Genomic DNA, 19,075 nt, shown 5'->3' on the forward strand with positions numbered 1-19,075 from the left:
CATTAGAGGATATAAGAAGTCATGGATGACTCAAAAATTGTTTGCAGATGCCTTAATCAACTGTAATGCAAGTGAAATGGAAAGTTATTGTGTGAAAGAAAATGTAGAATTTAAAATTTTATTAATTCTAGATAATGCCCCAAGTCATCTGCCTTATACATCTTATAGTGGTGATCTTCAAGTTCAAGGTCATGTTTCATCCTCCAAGCACTACTTCATTGATCCAACTGATGGATCAGGGAATTCTAGTAGTGTTTAAGGTTTATTATCTGTGGAGAACTTTTTCACAAGCCATTTCTGCTAATGAAAGAAATGACCAGACTTTCATGCAATTCTGAAAAGCATTCAATATTTATCATGCTATTAAAAATATTGCTGTAGTTTGGGATGATGTGATTTCTCCATGTATGAGTGACATATGAAAAAAGACATTAAAAAGGTTTTTTTTTCAAAACTTCCATGATTTTGGAAGTTTTGAAAAAAATGAAGACCTTTGTAGATTGAGTGAAGAAATAGTGGGCCTAGCAAACAATCTGAATCTCGAAGTGAATGATGACGACATAGTTTAACTCATAGGAAGTGCTTCTGAAGAGTTGACTGATGAAGAACTGTTCAAACTGGAGGAACGTGTTGCAGAACAGAAAAACGAGACAGGGAAGAGGAACAAGGAGAGGTGGTTAAACAATTTACAGTGAAGGGTTTTTAGAAATGTTCTCTGCAGTTAGCGATGTTCTCAAAATGATAAAGGCATGGACCCCAACGTTGAATGCTACTTATTAGTAGAAAGGAAAAGTACATGATGCGTTTGCTTGCTATAAACAAATGTATGATGAAAAGAAAAGGAATAAGCAAAGCACATCAGACATTTTCATCAAAAAAAAAACAAAAGTTACACCAGAAGAGCCACAGTCTGGTCCTTCACATAGGGAAGATAATGAAGATGTGATTGTGGAGGAAGATTTGGGTGATTATTCTGCTGTTTTATAGTGGCAGTAATGCACAGTACAGTTTTATAATAAGGTTTAAAAATTAAAATGACAGTATACCTATTATTGTTAAGTCCCTAACCCCTATAACTCTGTTGATTTAATGTATCGACTTATGTCCTAAACGTCGGTGTCGGTCACCTAAACACCGACGTAAGTCAAGGGATGACTATTTAAAAGCCATATTTTTCAACCTGAAAGTGCAGGTCATTATCAACAGCATCAGGCAGTTGAATACAAAGTAGAATGTGAATAACAGTAAAAACCACATGATGTTATACACAGAGCAACATAAATAATCTATTGACCTTGTTCTACTTTGCATTTAAATGCCTGATGATGACAGGTAATTTTCAGGTGGAAATATATTAGTATTATCATTAGGCCTCCAGGGCTTTGACTCATCAAGGTGAGGCCATACATCACCCATTCCAGCTATCATATCTTCTCTTCAACTCGTTCACTCCCAACGTCAACGTGCAAACTGTTCCCAGTCACTCACGGTTCTATGAGAAAAACATCTAATTGCTACCCCTTTCTAAACTGCACGGCAATTTAACTTCCACAGATGCCCCTTGTCCTCACCTTCCTATAATGAAAAATTTTATCAACCAACATTCTATAATGCCCTCTCAAAAGGTTATCGACTTCTATCATATCATCTCTCATTTCACCTCTCTTTTATTCTATCTATTAGTGTCTGTAGTCCACATACTCCCAAATCTATCCTCATAATCTACATTCCATAATCCTGATATCATCTTTGTAATCTTTGCAGCCTTTCTACAGCTTCTTTATCCCTTTGGAACCTAGGACACCAAATCTGCACACAGTAGTTCAGATGCAGATGACTCCATATCCTTACATATCAGTGTTCATTATAACATCACAATTTGTATTTGCAAGTTTTGTTATGTGATCTCTGAACATCAACTCTCTATCCACCATAACTCTAGGATCTCTAGCCTTCTCAGTTACTCCAAGCATATTCCCACCAATATAATATGCTGTTGGATATCGCACCACACCAAAGTGCAAAACTTTACACTTACTAACAGTCATTATCATTTTCCCACACTTCCAGCCTATTAAAATCACCCTGTAAATGCTCCATATCAGTAACATCTCTGATTGATTTGCATCATCAGCAACAACCGAAGATCTCTTGTCAACTGATGTATATCATTAATGTATAGATTAAAAAACAATGGTCCAAGGATACCTGTTCATCACCCACCTACTTATCCAAGCCAATAGTTTATATTTCAATCCCATATTCTCTAGTTTATGCAACAGCCTTTTGTGCGGTTTCCTATCAAATGCCTTAGCAAAATCCAACAGTATCAGAGTGTATCCATTCCCTTTATACAACTAAGCCATAACATTATAAAATATGAGCAAATTGCTTAGACATAACCTTTTAGTAAACCCATGGTGTTCCTTGCAAAATATATCTTATTTGTTTATCCATTTCTGTATGTGAGGTCTTACCAACTTCTCTAACACCTTTACAATTCCTACAGAGATATTTATAGGTCAATAGTTAAGACACATCAGTCTTTGCACCACTTTTGTGCAATGGGATTATCATGTTTCTTTTCTTTCCTGAAGAACCTTTCCTGTGCTCAGACTCAAATTATACAAATGTGTCAGGGGGCCTAGCCAGTTTAGCTCAAGATTACTTTAGTATACATGACGATATTCCATGTGTCCCAACTGACAAATTCTTATTCAAGTTATGCAACAGCTCTAGAGCCTCCTTCTCAAGCACCTCTATATCTTCATCCAATGTAGAAGTAGCATTGTGCACTATATTACATACACCAGGTTGTAGATATTGGTTAAGTGAGCCTCATTTGAAATACTTGATCTACTTCTAGAGTACCATCTGCCTTCAATAAAGTTATTCTTCTGCAATACTTTTTTCTTTTACTTGCAGCATAACAATAAAATTCTTAAGCTTGTGCAGTCTATTTCTTTTTGTACTCTTAACTTAGCTTTTCATACAAAACTCTTAACTTTTCTAGCCTGAGCTTTATATATTTCATAACTCATCTCACTCTTATTCTTACAATATTCCTTCCACATCATCTTCTTATCAATCTCTGGTTTAATGAGATTGCACATCCATTTCACTCTTTGAACTCTAGGGAGACACGTTCAGATACCACATCATTTAAGCATCTTTTCAAAGCTTCCCATGAACTGCTAATATCCTTCCTATTCAATAAATGATACCATGGAATCAAAGATAATATTCTCACAAGTTTGTCATAATTTCCAGATTTGTAGATCAACATATAACCTGTCTTGATTGGAACATCCATATAGTTGGCTACTTCCCGAGTCAGTACCACATGGTCATTGATCCCAACTGGTGACAAAAAACAGACATTACTTAACAGAGACACCATCTATTGCTATGATCAAATCTAACAGTCTTTGTCCTCAAGCTGCTTTTCGCACATGCTGCTTGAGAATGTTGTTCACATAACAGCTCAATAAATTTTCCTTTGTTATGAGTTTGTTATGAAACTTTAAATGTGAAACGAACGTTCACATGTAAAGATAAGGATGTTATTTTGCCTCTTTACAAGGCCTTGATAAGACCTCACTTGGACTATTGTACGCAGGTCTGGTCTCCTGGTTTCTGTTGTGATTCTGATATATTGGAGAGAGCACAAAGGAGAGTTAAAAATGATATCGGGATTGTGGAATACTGATTATGAAGACAGATTGAGAATTTGTAGACTGTAGACACTAGCAAACAGGAGAAAGAGGGTGATATGATTGAGACTTACAAACTTCTGAAAGGGTCATACAGGATTTCAATTGATGGAATTTTTTAATTAATGGAGGGTGGGAAAAGGACAAGAGGGCATCCTTGGAAGCTGAGAATGAAGGCTGCCAAGAAGGGTGCAAGAGCTAGATTTTTCTCTCAGAGGGTGGTGCATGATTGGAATGGATTGCCATTGGATGTTGTGAGTGCAAGCAGTGTGAATGAATTCAAGAATAAGTATGATAGCTGGTGTGTGTAGTATGTGGCCTCCCTCAATGAGTCTCTGACTCCCTGGAGGTCTCTCTTCTTAATGATAATAATAATTAATAATGAGTTTTCTCTACTAACCAATCAATATTCAGATAATTTAAATCACCCATAATTATTACTTGTTTAGCACTCATAAGGATAATTTGGTGAAGCCTTTCTTCATCTCCAGCAAATGAACCACCAGGTCTGTAGCAACATCCCAATGTGTATTCCAACTTGTTAGTCTCCACACCATCAAATAGCCTTGAACTCTGTGCTACACAGGCATTATTGCCATTATTGCTTTCATGTGTTTCTATCCTAACTAGACTCAAGTCATCTGATATCATTAGTAGTGCTCCCCCTCCTCTACTATCTCTTCTGTTATTCTTAAAAATACTATATCTTTTGCTCTCGATTCTATTTACTGAAAGGTTGCACAAACGCCAACAATTTTAGGCCACAATGTATTCAACAGAGCAACAAACTCAACCACTCTGTTCCTAATATTTTATATATAGACATAACTTATTCCTTGCTTTTTCTTACATTAAATCTATAGTCTGCTTGGCGCTAAGATGGGCAACTTTTCCTTTTCCTTGCACACTCAAAATGCCTGAACCCGAAGTGTAGTCCATCGATTCCACAGATTCAAAACAGTGCTCAGTGACATTCATATTACTATCATGTCTACACATTCTAGCTGAACTAACATGCATATCCTCATTGTTCCTCCCAAGATGATCAAGATTCCCTGACTCTCTGCATTAGGTCTCATTCCATAAATAATTTCTCTAGACACCTCATGCCAAATCTATTCAGTGCAGCCCATCCCTCTTATACAAATCTTTTCTACCATCAAAGTCACTACACACATCCGAAAACTTACAGACCCATTTTTTTCTACATAGCCTGTGAATTGAATCATTTGTTATCATTACACTCCTTAACTCATTACCATCATATCTTGATAATAAACTAACCAGTTTTACATTCACACCATTCTTTCTCGCTTCTTCCATCATGCCTTTCATATCTTCTCTTATACTATATTTCTCACTATTTAATCATTAATTCCAACTAGAACTACCATCTCTATTACTTTTCTGTTTTACTACTGTCTTTGTTACATTCTTATTTTTTCTTTCAGGAAGCAATATGGCTTTTAAATATCAACACATAATAACCACATCTGGATTACTGTGCTCAGGTCTGGTCACCTGGGTTTCTTGAGGATAAAGAAGTAGTCGATAGGATCCAGAGACGGTTAAACAAGATTGTGAGTGATCTGTAGAATGCTACTATAAGGTTAGATTGAGGGTTTGTGATTGCAAAATTTGGTTGATGGGTGAAAAAAAAAAAAAAAAAAAGGGGGGGGGGGGATGATGATGGAAACATTTAAGTTACTTAATAGAATTGATGCAGGAGTAGGAGAAATGTTTCAACACTTGGCTAGAGAGGGCAGAATAACAGGTCAAGAGGTCATCCCTGGAATTGGGTAAGAGCATGGAAGACGAGACTTTTCACTTGGAGAGTGGTGAATGAATGGAATTGGTTGTCTGAGTCAGTTGCGAGTGCCTTGTCTGTTAATGGTTTTAAGAAGAGGTATGATAGTTTGATAGGGAAACAGTTTGGGTCTCTCACGATGAATCTTAGGACTCCATGCCTGTGCAATAATAATAACATATATATTACCCACTCTGTCATGTTGTAACGTCATTTGACTGCAAATATGAGAATGGAGAACAGGACAATGAGACTTATTTGTGACTATGGTCCCACAAAAAGTTCTACTAAGGTAGAAGTGGAGGAATTTTTTGAGCCTTTAGAGAAAGCAATTGACACAATGAAAAAGAAAAAGTTGGTCCTTGTTGTGGATTTAAATAGCAGAGTAGGAAATGATTGTTAGACATACAAAAATATATTGGGAAAATTTGGAGAAAAGAGCAAAGCTAATAATAATGGAAAATACCTGTTGGATTTCTGCTCAGGACATGGACTAGTTATTACTAACACAATGTTCCAACATAAAATTCACATGGACAGAAGATGCAAGGAATAAGAAAAGTCTCATTGACTAATTCAGTGGCAAGCCTTGAAAAAAAACCCTGATTGATTCAGCCAGAGAGACATGTGGTGAGGTTGTCTGTAAGGATAGAAAAATCAGAACTCCATGGTGGACACAGGAAGTTAAAGAGGCAATGAAGGAAAAGAAGAAAGCATGTCAAAAGTTCATGGCAAATAAGTCAGCTTGTGCTCTTAGAGAATACAGAGAAAAATGTAAGAAAGCTAAACACTGTGTAAAACTAGCTAAACAAAAGTCATGGGAGGACTTTGGTAAGAACATAGAAAATAAATATCAAGAAAGTGGCAAGATTCTGGAGGTTGTTGAAGAAGCTCAGAAATACAGGAAAGAGTGTGCTGTAAAACAAATTAGAGATGATAAAGGTGACATGAAAACAGGAGAAAAAGATATCCTTGAAGTATGGAGTAATTGCTTTGAAAAATTGCTAAATGACACAAGCAGTGATGACAGCACAGCGGTAAAAAACACTGACAGCCATGCAAATAGGAATATATATCCCTACTTGAAGTAGAAAAAGCCATGAAAAGCCTGAAATGTGGCAGGAGTAGATGATATTCGACCAGTAATGCTCAAGTATGGAGGTATAAAAGTCTTGCAATGACTGCACCGCATAGTTCAGAAGGCTTGGACAGAGGGACGAATTCCAGATGATTGGAGCAGAGCTCTGATAGTACCCATATATAATGGAAATAAAACTGAATGAGAATATTACAGAGGTATTTCTCTATTGAGTGTTCCTGGTAAGACATATACACGTATACTTGAGAAACAGTTGAGAAGGATTGTGGAAGACAAGCTTGGTGAAGAACATACTGGATTCAGGCCAAGTAGAAGTTGTCAGGATCAGATTTTCACTTCACGATAGATAGTTGAGAAATCATGGGAATATAACAAAGATCTGTATTTAAGTTTTGTAGATCTAGTATGACAAGGTGCCAAGAGAAGCTATTCAAAACACTTTGCTACACAAAAGAGCAAAGCTAATAATAATGGCAAATACCTGTTGGATTTCTGCTCAGGACATGGACTGGTTATTACTAACACAATGTTCCAACATAAAAATGTGCACAAATTCACATGGACAGAAGATGCAAGGAATAAGAAAAGTCTCATTGACTATGTTATTGTTAATAGTGATGTTTTCTCCCTGGTGCAGGACACCAGAGTATACAGAGGATTTGAAATTGGAAGTGATCACCATTTAGTCCTGAGCAGGCTAAAATTGAATTCATATTGAAAAGAATAACATGTAAGAAAGTTTTGAAGAGAATAAAAGTTGAGCAGCTCACAGAGGTATCAATGAGGCATTATATCAAGCAATATTTAGTCTTTATTTGAGTTGCAAGTCAGCAGTTAGAATTGAAGGTGGTTTAATGTCAAATTTAGTGTCAGACAAGGATGTACATTATCCCCTCCGTTATTCATTACCTATATGGATCACATTATGAAGGAAAGTGGTATTAAACATGATATCAGAATTGGAGATGTTAATGTCAGCTCTTTGTTTTATGCAGATGATGTTATACTTCTAAATAAATCTGCTACTAGAACAAGTAAAACATTTCAGCTACTTAGGCATGATTTTAGTGAAGATGGTAAATTAAATATGGAAATAGACAACGAAATCAACAAAACTGGTATGGTAGACAGTCAACTGAATAAATTTAATTTGAATAAGAGAGAAATTGGCCAAAACATTAAATTAACTGTATACAAGACAGTATTCAAGCCAATTTTATCTTATGGATCTGAGAGGTGGGTCAGAAGTAAAACACTTGACCAAAGACTAGAGACTGCAGATATGAGAGTCCTGAGAAAGATTAGTGGCATGAACAGATGGCATCAATGGCAATATCATTAAAAACAAGGATATTAGGAAATAACTTGACATTGTCAGCATCCAGTTATGCATTAGCAGAGCTAATCTCAGATGGTATGGCCACTTAAACCGAATAAGAAATGAGAGACAAGCAAAACAAGTGTTCTCTGCCAGGTTTTCAGGAAAAAGACCCAGAGAAAGACCAAGATATAGGTGGATTGATACAATAAAACGTGCCTTAGAAGATACAAATATATAAGATTTGATAATGTTGGAGTCTTGACAGGTAACAGACTGATTTGGAGGAAAATTGTAAATAGGAAGTTAGTAACGATGTAGTTTTTTCATGTAATACTATACTATCATATCCTGTACACCCTTGAGAGTATATATCAGGAATTTGTTGATAATGATGATATTTGTTGAATTTAATTTAAACAGTAGTGAAACGAACACAGATTGATATGAAAATAACTATTTATTAACTTAAAAGCTAATATTTCGCTGGAATTATATCCAGCATCTTCATAGCACACAAACAAAGTTTGTTACAAGTGCAAGACAACCACAATTCGGTGTAACTGTGGGGCTAGTATAAGTAATTGCAATGTGCAACACAAGACTAAAGTCCTAATATGGCAACATCTAAGTTTAAAAAAAACAGTAGTCCAAAGTTTTGAAAAAAAAATAAATAAAATTAAAATAAATATTAATTTGGTCTTAGGATGACAATCTCCCAAATCTTTGGTAGATTTATACAGCCATACTTGTTAAGGTTTGGAGTATGTTTTAAGGCTTCTGTTGATTCCAGGAACAACCTCTCTGACTTGTAGAAGCTTCTGTGCAGTACTTTTGTTTGTTTTTTTTTCCAATTGATCCTGTGTGCCGGTGTATCCAAAGCATGATCTGCCAGACCCGACTTGCCATAGCGGAAGTGCTGGATATATTTTTTTGTGTTCACTGAGGCAGATGTCCATAGTTCTGCCTGTCTGTCCAAGTAGGCTTGATGACAAGAACAGGGCACTTCATAGACTCCTGCATGTGATAAAAGAGTGAATCTGTCCTTCGGTGAACGGATGAGAGTTGCCAATTTCATATAAGGTTTAAATACGGTGCGCAGTGGGTGTTAAGCACCCCTACATATCTTTTCAGATGTGCCTTTAATGTATGGAATGGTGATAGTTGTATTGCAGCCTTCTGTGGTAGATAGTGGAGGAGATTTCTGGGTAGCATTTAGTATTTTGTCTATCTTATGGGGGTTATAGCCATTGGTTAGAAAGGTGTGGCGCAAGTGAGAAAGTTCAGCAGTGAGAGCAATGTCATTGGAACAGATTGCTCTAGCTCTATGGGGTTAGTGTTTTAAAGATACCATGCTGTAGAGAAAGGTGATGGTGTGATTGTTTGTGTAAATATCTCCCTGTATGTGTGGGTTTTCTATAAACCGAAAATGATGAGGAACCTTCTGGAAGACGTGTGATCAGTGTGTCCAGGAAGGGCAGGCAGTCATTGGCTTCTGGTTCCGTTGTAAAGTAGATTTTAAGGTGCTGGCTATTTAGATGCACTAAAAATGTATTCAATGTGTCTGGGCCATGTGGCCAAATAGCAAACACATCATCAACATAGCATAGCCAGAGACTAGGTTTGAGAGTGGCTGTGTTGATAACTAGCTTTTCCAGATGTTCTATGTAGAAGTTGGCTTGGGGGGGGGGGATCCCATAGCTGTCCCATCTAATTGTTTGTATATTTTTCCCTTTCTATGTAAAATAACCTGCCTGTACTGTGAATTTAAATAGCTGAAATATATGATGATGATGATATTACTCACTCTTTTGCTTATGTTATTCTGTTCAATTGTGAAACCTTATTTCACAGGCTGAAACAACATTCCTGAATAGGTCAGCATGTCAATCAATTTCCAATACAGCCTATATAATGATTCCTTATGTTAAGTCAACCTTCAATTTCATTTCAAGAAGAGAAAAGAACTTCAGATCCAATTTAATCAGTACCTCCAAAATGATACTCAAAAAAACTTTTATTTTATGATTATCCATCCTGTAATAATCACAAAAAAATCAACATCAGAACAGCCTTCAAACCAATTAACACCTTATGAAGCTTCCTACGTTCCCTAATAAAGTTCTTGGCTGAGTGGTTAGCGTATCTGCTCTACAGCCAAAAAGGCTGTGGGTTCGAATCCTGCCGTGGGCATGGATGTTTGCGATTGTCTGTGAAAATAGGTGTCCTTCCTCAATGAGTCTTTGGACTCCCCTGGAGATGTTATTATTATTATTAATTATGATAACAATAATAAGTATAATTATTATTAATATTATTATACAGTATCTCCATGGAGCCTTGAGACTTGTCGTGGGAGACCAAAACTAAATATTTTATACACAAAACCTATCATACCTCTCCTTAAACTTATTCAATGTCAGGAAACAACTAATTCTGATAATCCATTCTACTCATTCACACAAAAAAATCTAGTCTGCACACCCTTACTAACCATGAATGACTTCTAGTTCTGTATTTGTCACATACTGAACAATTTCCTTTGCATCAATTTTATAAAACCTGTTTAATATCTTATAAATTTCTATCAATCTCCCCTTTTTTCTGCCTATCAACCAAACTTTGTAACCCACACAACTTCAACCTATCCCCACTTTTTGCAATATGCATTCTGAACTGCAACTCTGTCCACCATTATCCCTAAGCCTAGTGTCACTCATCTCTGAATCCTCTCTACAACCTCCTGATTCCCCAAGAAACTCAGATGATGAAATCTGTGCACAGTAGTCAAGATGCAGCTGAATCATAGCCTTATAAACTGGCATTGTGTGCAAAGGATAATGATTGTCAATTTTTGGGTTGAAAAAAGTTACGGGCAGTGTCATATCGATGAAACTGGATTGCAGGAAATTGATGAGGCTAGGGACTTAGGGATAATGGACAGAGTTGCAGTTCAAAATGCATACTGCAAAAAGTGGGGAAGTTATTATCCTCATAAAGAGGGATAATAACTTCCCCACTTTTTGCAATATGCATTCTGAACTGCAACTCTGTCCACCATTATCCCTAAGTCCCTAGCCTCATCAATTTCCTGCAATCCAGTTTCATTGATATGACACCACACATAACTTTTTTCAACCCAAAAATTGACAATCATTATCCTTTGCACACAATGCCAGTTTATTTAAATCATTCTGCAGGATATCTGCTTTATCAACTATTGGTCTCCCCAAGTTTGCATCATCAGCAAATAACTTAATATTCCTGCTTCCCCCTTAAATCTTTCCCTATATCATTGATATACAAATTAAAGAGTAGTGGCACTAGTACAGAACGCTCCTAGAATGCTACTAGCTTTCTATCCATTCCCATTTACTCCAACTTTTGCAACAGTTTTCCAGTGTGGTATTCTGTCAAATGCCTCTGCAAAGTCCAGTAGTATCATGGCATAGCCATTTCCTTTATCCAAGTCTGCTGTCAATTTATTATAAAATGTGAGTAAATTACTAAGACAGGACTTATCCATTACAAAGCCATGCTGCCCACTGTAGATTATCACATTCCTGTTCCACCCACTGCTTGAGTTTACCTTTAACCAAATTTTCCAATACTTTAACAGTATTTAACATAATAATACAACAACATTTTATAAACATCCTAACATATAGAAGATTCCATATTCTTTTCAAAATCTGCAACATAAGTTATTTTGAAAACAAAAAGGGAAGAAAAAAGTAGACTCACAGAGCATGTTTAAATAACATCATATAGTAAATCTCAAGCATCCTCCATGCCTTACGTAGAATACAATTGCTTCTACAGATTATTCAAGTCTTTTGATCATTAGTGCAAAAGCAACACTAAACAAAATCAAGGAATGATTCTTCTTTACATTTGGAAATCATTAATTAATACGTGTAACATTAAAGACCTCTTCCATACAGCAAATCACATACAGAGTTTAGATGACAATGTACAGACTGCATGTAACATGCCTAATGATATATATATGATTAAACTATTATTCTAGTCTTTTCAATTTATAGAAATAGTGGCTGTTGGGAAACAGTTTGTTGTTGATTTTTACTTATGTACACCCTCCTGAAGATGCTGACAGCCATACAGATAGTGAAACATATCAACGAAATATATCTAGTATTAATAAAAAAAAATCTCTTCTATGAGTTAAAAACTGGTTTTATTCATGTAAATCTACTCATAGTGAATTACCTACTTAATGGGATATGTCATTTAAAAAAATTGGGGAAGGGGGAGATTGGGGATATAATTTTTTTTTCTGCAGTGAATAGGATTTTGCATAATTTGTTGAGCCCCGATTATATAGTATGGTGTAAATTGCATTAAGAAGTACATGTTGAAATGTAAAATAAAAAATACAGTGTAAATAGTTCGAGAAAATAGAAAGAAAAAAAAAGAGTTCTTCTGGCTTCAACTTTCATATGAAATTATCAAGAGATAACTAAACAGTGCTTCTTTCTTGATAAAACTTTTGATAACAGACTAAAAGCATCATTTATTTCTCTTTGAACTTTTAAGACCATGTAGGGCATTAAGATCCATCCTTTAATTGCTTTTTTTACTGTTGATTTTCATGATAAATTTCTGATGTTATTTAAAAATTTGACATGAAATGTTATGTTACAGAATTCTTATGACATCCATAAGATGGACATCATAAGAATTTATATAAGAATATACATAAGAATGTATATATTGTAATAAAAACAAAACAACAATTGGATATTTTCTTATATTTTTGTCTTATAATCCATCAGGGGTGATATTTAATTGTTTGCCTCAGGGCACGAGCAAATCTGGCAACTATCCTGCTTATGATGTCTGTCTAGTGAGGTTACTGCCTTAACCTATGTTGTTACTATGCAGTTACTATGTCTGTTGCATAGATAACCACATAGTAATCCCATAGGTAAAAGCAGTAACCTCACTAGACAGACATCGTAAGCAGGGCAGTCGTCAGATTAGCTCATGCCCTGAGGCAAACAAATATCGCCCTGATGAATTATAAGACAACAATATAAGAAAATCTCCAATTGCCGTTTTGTTTTCACTACAAAAGAAACATTAACGCGAAACAATTGCATAATAATATTAATTAAATGTTAGCTCTATGGGGATATTGCACAATAAAACTGTTTATAAGCTCTTCTAAATTTAAATTATAAGCTATGTCTGCTTCTATCGATATAGTTGCTAGACCAACCAATCTTTCTTGGGTCATTGCTGTTTGCAAATAATTTTTAATCAGTTTAAGTTTGGAAAAACATCTTTCTGCAGTTGCTATGCTAACAGGAATTGTTCACAATATCCTTAGGGCGGTGGTTATGTTGGGATAAATTTCCACAAGATTTTGGTTGTATATACACACACACACACATGTAAAATAAAATTTAATAAGGACCACTTTTCTCTTGTATTATTTTTGAGAGAATTTTTAATTCTTCAAATAAATCTATTGCATCCACATCAGATGTTCTAGAATATGTCCTCCTAATACGGCACCTACCATGGCTGAACGAGCACCCTTAATTAAGCGGCGCCATGAGGCAGGCTGCCTCTGTGTCAAGAGTGTTGTATGCCACATAGTAAGGGCAAAGATGTTTTTAACACTTGCTGCGACACAAAAATCAACTTCAAATACTTCTAAATATGTGGCAGAATACATCATGTATTCAGTACAGAATTTTTAAAAGATAATTATCATAAAAGTACTGGATTATTTTTTTCTTTATAATTTATATTATGAAATCAATTTTGACGTATTTAACCATGCGTTCACTTTTTCCAGACATGATCATATCTACCCCCCCCTGCTAGTGCACACAAATATACTAAAAATTATGAATACAAATACATCATTCAATAGTAAGGAAGGCATAAGCACACACTGTTAGGTGGCAGGCAAGGAATGTATATGAGGCTAGTAAAATTTCCATTTCAGAATTTGCATTAAGTCCAAATTTATACAAGTTTGAGTCTGCCTGTATGTATGAGAGGTGCAACAATAGGAAGAGGCTGTGTCATGAAATGTTATGAGGAAGTGTAGAAGAGTTGACTATGCTGGTAGAAACATGATTTTATGAGAAAGTGCAAATGAGATAGCAGAAGACTCATTTTTTACCAGACAGTGAAGCAGCAGAGTAAGAAAATTGTGTTGCAACAGTGATTTTAAGGAGCTGGGGAGAAGAGCAAAGATTATGAATGACATGGTTGCTGGAATGTGCAGGAAGAGAGACCTTTAGTACATGTGTGGATGAATGAGATAAATTTGAAGGTAATAGAGAGCTTTTTTGCTTCATTTAAGTGAGAGCACTAGTCTGAAATTGGATAGATGGTTAATGAGAAAAGGAGAATGTGTGTGTATGGCCAGTCAGGAAAACAAAAACTAGATGATGAGACAAGTTTAAATTATCAGGTTTGGTATGAGATAAATGATGAAGGAATGCAAGATAAGAATGCAGGATTGCTTTAATGTAAGCAATACATCAGACTTAAAAGATGTGATGTGGAACTGTCAGAAAGAAAGGGGGGGGGGGGGACTAGAGACTAACCAATATGCTCATTCATAATCACTAAGGAGTATTAAGAAATAAGTGTGCAGAGTTTGTGGTCCTGATACAGTTAGTCTGTATCAAGTAATTGGTGTCAATAAGATGTAGTTAATGAAGAATGACATGCTCACTAGAACAGAATATGATGGTTATAGAATTCCAGTAGGATATTGCTGACGATCTCAGAAGAGTGGAACTTAAAGAAAGCAATAGTGATAATGGATTTGAGGTGGTCTAGTGCGAGACTAAAGTGAGCATGAATTTTAGATATTTAGTGGTATTGCTACAGGCAAGGAAATGTAGAGGTAGATGATTCTGAAATGTTTAAAAAGATGACACTAATGAATGACAGGAAGATGATGATGGGTGACTAACTATGCAAGCATTGACTGGAAACAGAAAATAGTGTGTGAGTAAGGAGATTTAATTCCTTTAGCTACTAAGGGACAACTAGTTCATGCAGCAGGTAGCTGAAGGAACACATGTAATAAGAGTGTTAGGGAGTTACTAATATCTATTATACAGTGATAACAGAAGATGTTACCATGATGCTAACAACTGAGGAGAGTGATGTGAGAAGTGGACAGGCAGCTACAAGCTTCATAGAACAAAAAATGTGTGGAATTAGAGCAGGGAACTATGATAAATTAAGGAAGCAGACTGGTGATGAACCATGGCTTGATCAAACAAGGGGGAAGAAATCAGCAATGCCTGGGAATTGGTCCAAAATCAGTTACTTAAGGCAATGTCAGATTGTATTCCTAAGATTAGGAAGATAAATAAAGTAGGGGTGAAATGGATGAATCATCAAATTATGTAGGAGCTTCAGAGAAAGAAAATGTTATGAAGGAAATATAAAGAACAAGGCGTCTCTCAGCAGTAAAGAAATAAAACACAGCCTAGAAAGGTGACAAGTGTAATGAGAAATGAGAAATTGGCTTATGAAAGGAGAATGGCTGAAGCAGCAAAGCAAAACCCATGAATTTTACAGTTATGCTGTCAGTAGAAGAAAGGGTGAATTTGGAAGACCAACTTTATTTACTGGAGATGGCACATGGGTCACATCTGTGGAAGATGCAGTGGAAATGTTTAATGAGTATTTTGTTAATGTAGTTCATGTAAGGGAAATTAGTAGTTTTAAATAAAAAATGACAGGAGACACAATTTTAAATAACCCTGATGTTAATAAGACTGTGAAACTGGATGGGATATCACCACACATATTATGAGTATATTAAGAATTGACAGTGGCCTTGACTTGGTTGTTCAACAACAGGAATATGATAACAGAAATAGTCCCATAAAAGTAGAAGAAGGAAAAATAGTGCCTCTGCATGATGGAGAATCCAAGTCAGTGTCTAACTATAGGCTAGTGTGTATATCAGATACAATGGTAAAGATACTAAAGAGGCTGGTTAGAAATAGAATACTAGACTGATGAGAAAGAAATATTTTAAGAGAGCAGAATAGATTTGTTAACAGGAGGTCTTCCTTCAGTAACTTAGTTGTATTTTATACAGAAACTAGTGCAATGGACAGAGGAAAGTCTAATAGCGATTTTTCAGGATTTTGCTGAAGTATTTGATACAATACCACATGATAAACTACTGTTGAAAAAATTGAGCAGGATAGGGATGGATAGTCAATTAGTGGCTTGGTTACAGAAATGGTTGACTGATAGGAGCTAGCAAATTGTGTATGGGAGTGCAATGTCCAGAAAAAGCAAAGTGACAAGTAAGGTTCCATAAGGTTCTAGGACCACTGTTGCATAATTTATATATCAATGATATAGTTCAAGGTCTGAAAGATATTTAAATTGTTTGCTGATGATGCTGAATTAGGAACAGCAATGTTGGGGAGTTCTGAGATGAAGTTGCAAGAAGCTATGAACAGATAGGCATTTAAGGCTGAAGATGGGATTCCATGTCAAAGTTGCTATGTAAAGGCATGCATTTTGGTCAGAGAAGATGGAATGAGGTTTATTATACTGCAGAAACTTGCTCCAGGAGGTGGAGGAGGCAAAGAATCTAAGGAACTTGGAAAGGGCTAAAGTTCAGAGGACACACAGCAAAAATTATACAGGTTACCCTGAAAATGTTCTGCTATAATGCAGAGAACTGATAAGTATGGATAAAGAGATGATAATTCCACTGTATAAGGCATTAATCAGGCTACATTAGGATTTTTGTGCACAGCTATGGTTACCTGGGTGATAAAGAAACGTATGTATAAGGAAAGAAATTACATTTATAAATGTGTACAGAAAAAAAAAAAAATGAAAATGATGCCTGCAACTGTACTTGCACAGAAATTTGTTGTTTCAGAAAATTTTAAGCTAGTAATATTGTTAATTATCCATTGACAAATATATACCTAAGGTAAAAAAATTTCTACATATACAATCCAAGTATTTCTCAAGCAATTATTCAAGGAAATCAAGCACAGTGTAATTAAAATCTGTAATTAAAGCTACGTGGAATTGTTCTAATTTGTATCATCCTCTGTTAAAGACGCTGGGTAAATATGTAAGCTCAATCTTTCCAAATGTACAATTTTTCTTTAAATTTTTTTTTTCATTTTTAATAGTAACGTTAAACAAAAAATGCTTGTATATATACAGTATATGACACTGTGGACTATCTGAGAATTGGGAAGTGAAAATTAAATTAGCATTGGTTGTGAATTTCCATACGTTATAAATTTCCGAATATTCTGAAAATAGTTTCCAACAAATTTTTTTAGCACTTATCTGAAAATAACCTCACTTAGATGATTACAGGTATCCAGATGAATTCACACCTTATTATTAATACCTTATCCATTTCACAAACACTTACCTGTCATCACTGATACTAATTACTCCATTCACCAAAGGAATGAGGACTGCCATATTTACAACATCTTGGTGTCCTTCTAATTTATTTATTAGTTGGGGTTTGCGCGAATTTACAAACTGGGCACTAGATCCTGCGACGGGTTTTATTTCAGCTGCCATTTCAAGTGTAATTTTTCACGCCTCCAAGGATGTTAATCTAAACTTGTTGAGTAAGAGTAAATTGTCAAACTAACTAAGCCTAATCTGTTCTCATAATTTCATGCAACTAAGCATTTTCCCATCTTCTATATTAATACAAATGCTATGTGTTTTGTACTTTGCATGACTAAGGTACACAAGATATCACCAGGGCGAAAGGTAATCACAGGCATTCTAAATTTACTTATCAATTTTACACCTTACTCTCTACACTCAACGCCCCAGCCATGGAATAAATAGTTTCACATGGGAACCGATTGCGAAGCCTCATATTTTATTATGCTGAGTCTGCCTTACACAGCGCCAATCAATGAAGCGGCCGTTCTGTCTTGAAAGAGGCTGCGTTAAACGTGACCACTCCCAACTACACAGTTGAAAAGTTGAATTCAGAAACCTACATTTCATTCACTTCTTAATTGTGAATAATATTTTCGATCAGAAACTGCAACCGAGCATAATGGCAAATATCAGAATTCGTCAGCAAAATAATGGCAATTTCAAGAATATACATGGCCTTTATTCTCCTAATAATCATTTACTATATGATTTATAATAGCGTCTTTGCTACCAAGAGCACAAAACACTAAATTCAGTCATTAATTTTCTTGTAGTTTCTACTTGTGATGCTTTGCTGTAGTAAATAAAACTTGCGCGTAACGTTTAATAATACTGCCTATTTTTGAAGCTAACGATTGCAACTAGCCTACGCAGGGACTTTCTTCCAATAAAATTTTTGGCCAATTTACAAACCACAAAATTAAGACGAATATGTAAGGTACTATATTATTATTATTATTATTATTATTATTATTATTATTATTATTATTATTATTATTATACATGTATTATACCATGGAGTCAGTAGAATCATCGTGAGAGACAAACTATTCAAGCAATATCTATCACACCTCTTCTTGAATTCATTCACAGACGAAACACTCACAACTGAGTGTTCGTTATACTGAGTGAAGTATTCCATTCATTCACCACTCTCCAAACGAAAAATCTAGTCCTCACACCATTGTTAACTCTTAATTTCCAGGGATGACCTATTGTTCTTCCACCACTATCCCCTGCATCAATCTTATAAAAAACTTATAGTAAATTAAATGTTTCTATCATATCTCCTCTTCTTTGCCTATCGACCAACTTCTGTAATCCGCAAACTCCCAATCTATGAATGTAAGGAGAGTAGTGTAAGGAGCATTCCTTATACTACTCACCAATTCGGTCACTCGTCTCTTAATCTTTTCTATCTCATCTCCAAGGAACCCCTGCAACCAGACCTGAACACAATAATCCAAATACGGATGTATCAACGCCTTATAAAAAAAAGCTTTGGAAAAGTATATCATGCTATGATGAATTAGAAGCTAGAGAGATTTAAAGTAAAATTTAGTAATATTGAAAATAGGCAATGTCAAACTGCATTGCCATTATTAAAAGTGTAAGTATAGCTGGTTTTACAAAGATGGATGGATGGATGGATTTCTATATAAGAAAAGTCGGTGAAT

The 19,075-nt window shown here is 35.4% G+C and overlaps 1 protein-coding gene across 2 annotated transcripts in view; it reads right to left on the minus strand.

Annotated features, from left to right (window-relative positions):
- The window catches only part of Wdfy2 (WD repeat and FYVE domain containing 2), a 151,888-nt gene extending 134,057 nt beyond the window's left edge, over window positions 1-17,831 (minus strand). Inside the window, exon 1 of one of the 2 annotated variants that reach the window (XM_090410882.1) lies at window positions 17,365-17,831. In XM_090410882.1, the coding sequence (XP_090267008.1) occupies window positions 17,365-17,522 (158 nt within the window). In that variant the 5' untranslated portion in view covers window positions 17,523-17,831. The remainder of the gene's footprint in view (window positions 1-17,364) is intronic. The other variant, XM_090410883.1, reaches the window with a different exon arrangement.
- Window positions 17,832-19,075: the final 1,244 nt, after the last annotated feature.

Source organism: Typopeltis vanoorti, chromosome 21 (assembly GCF_054136105.1).
Source record: "Typopeltis vanoorti isolate ZY-2024b chromosome 21, IOZ_Tvanoo_1.0, whole genome shotgun sequence".
In the NCBI taxonomy this organism is placed as follows: Eukaryota; Metazoa; Arthropoda; class Arachnida; order Uropygi; family Thelyphonidae; genus Typopeltis; species Typopeltis vanoorti.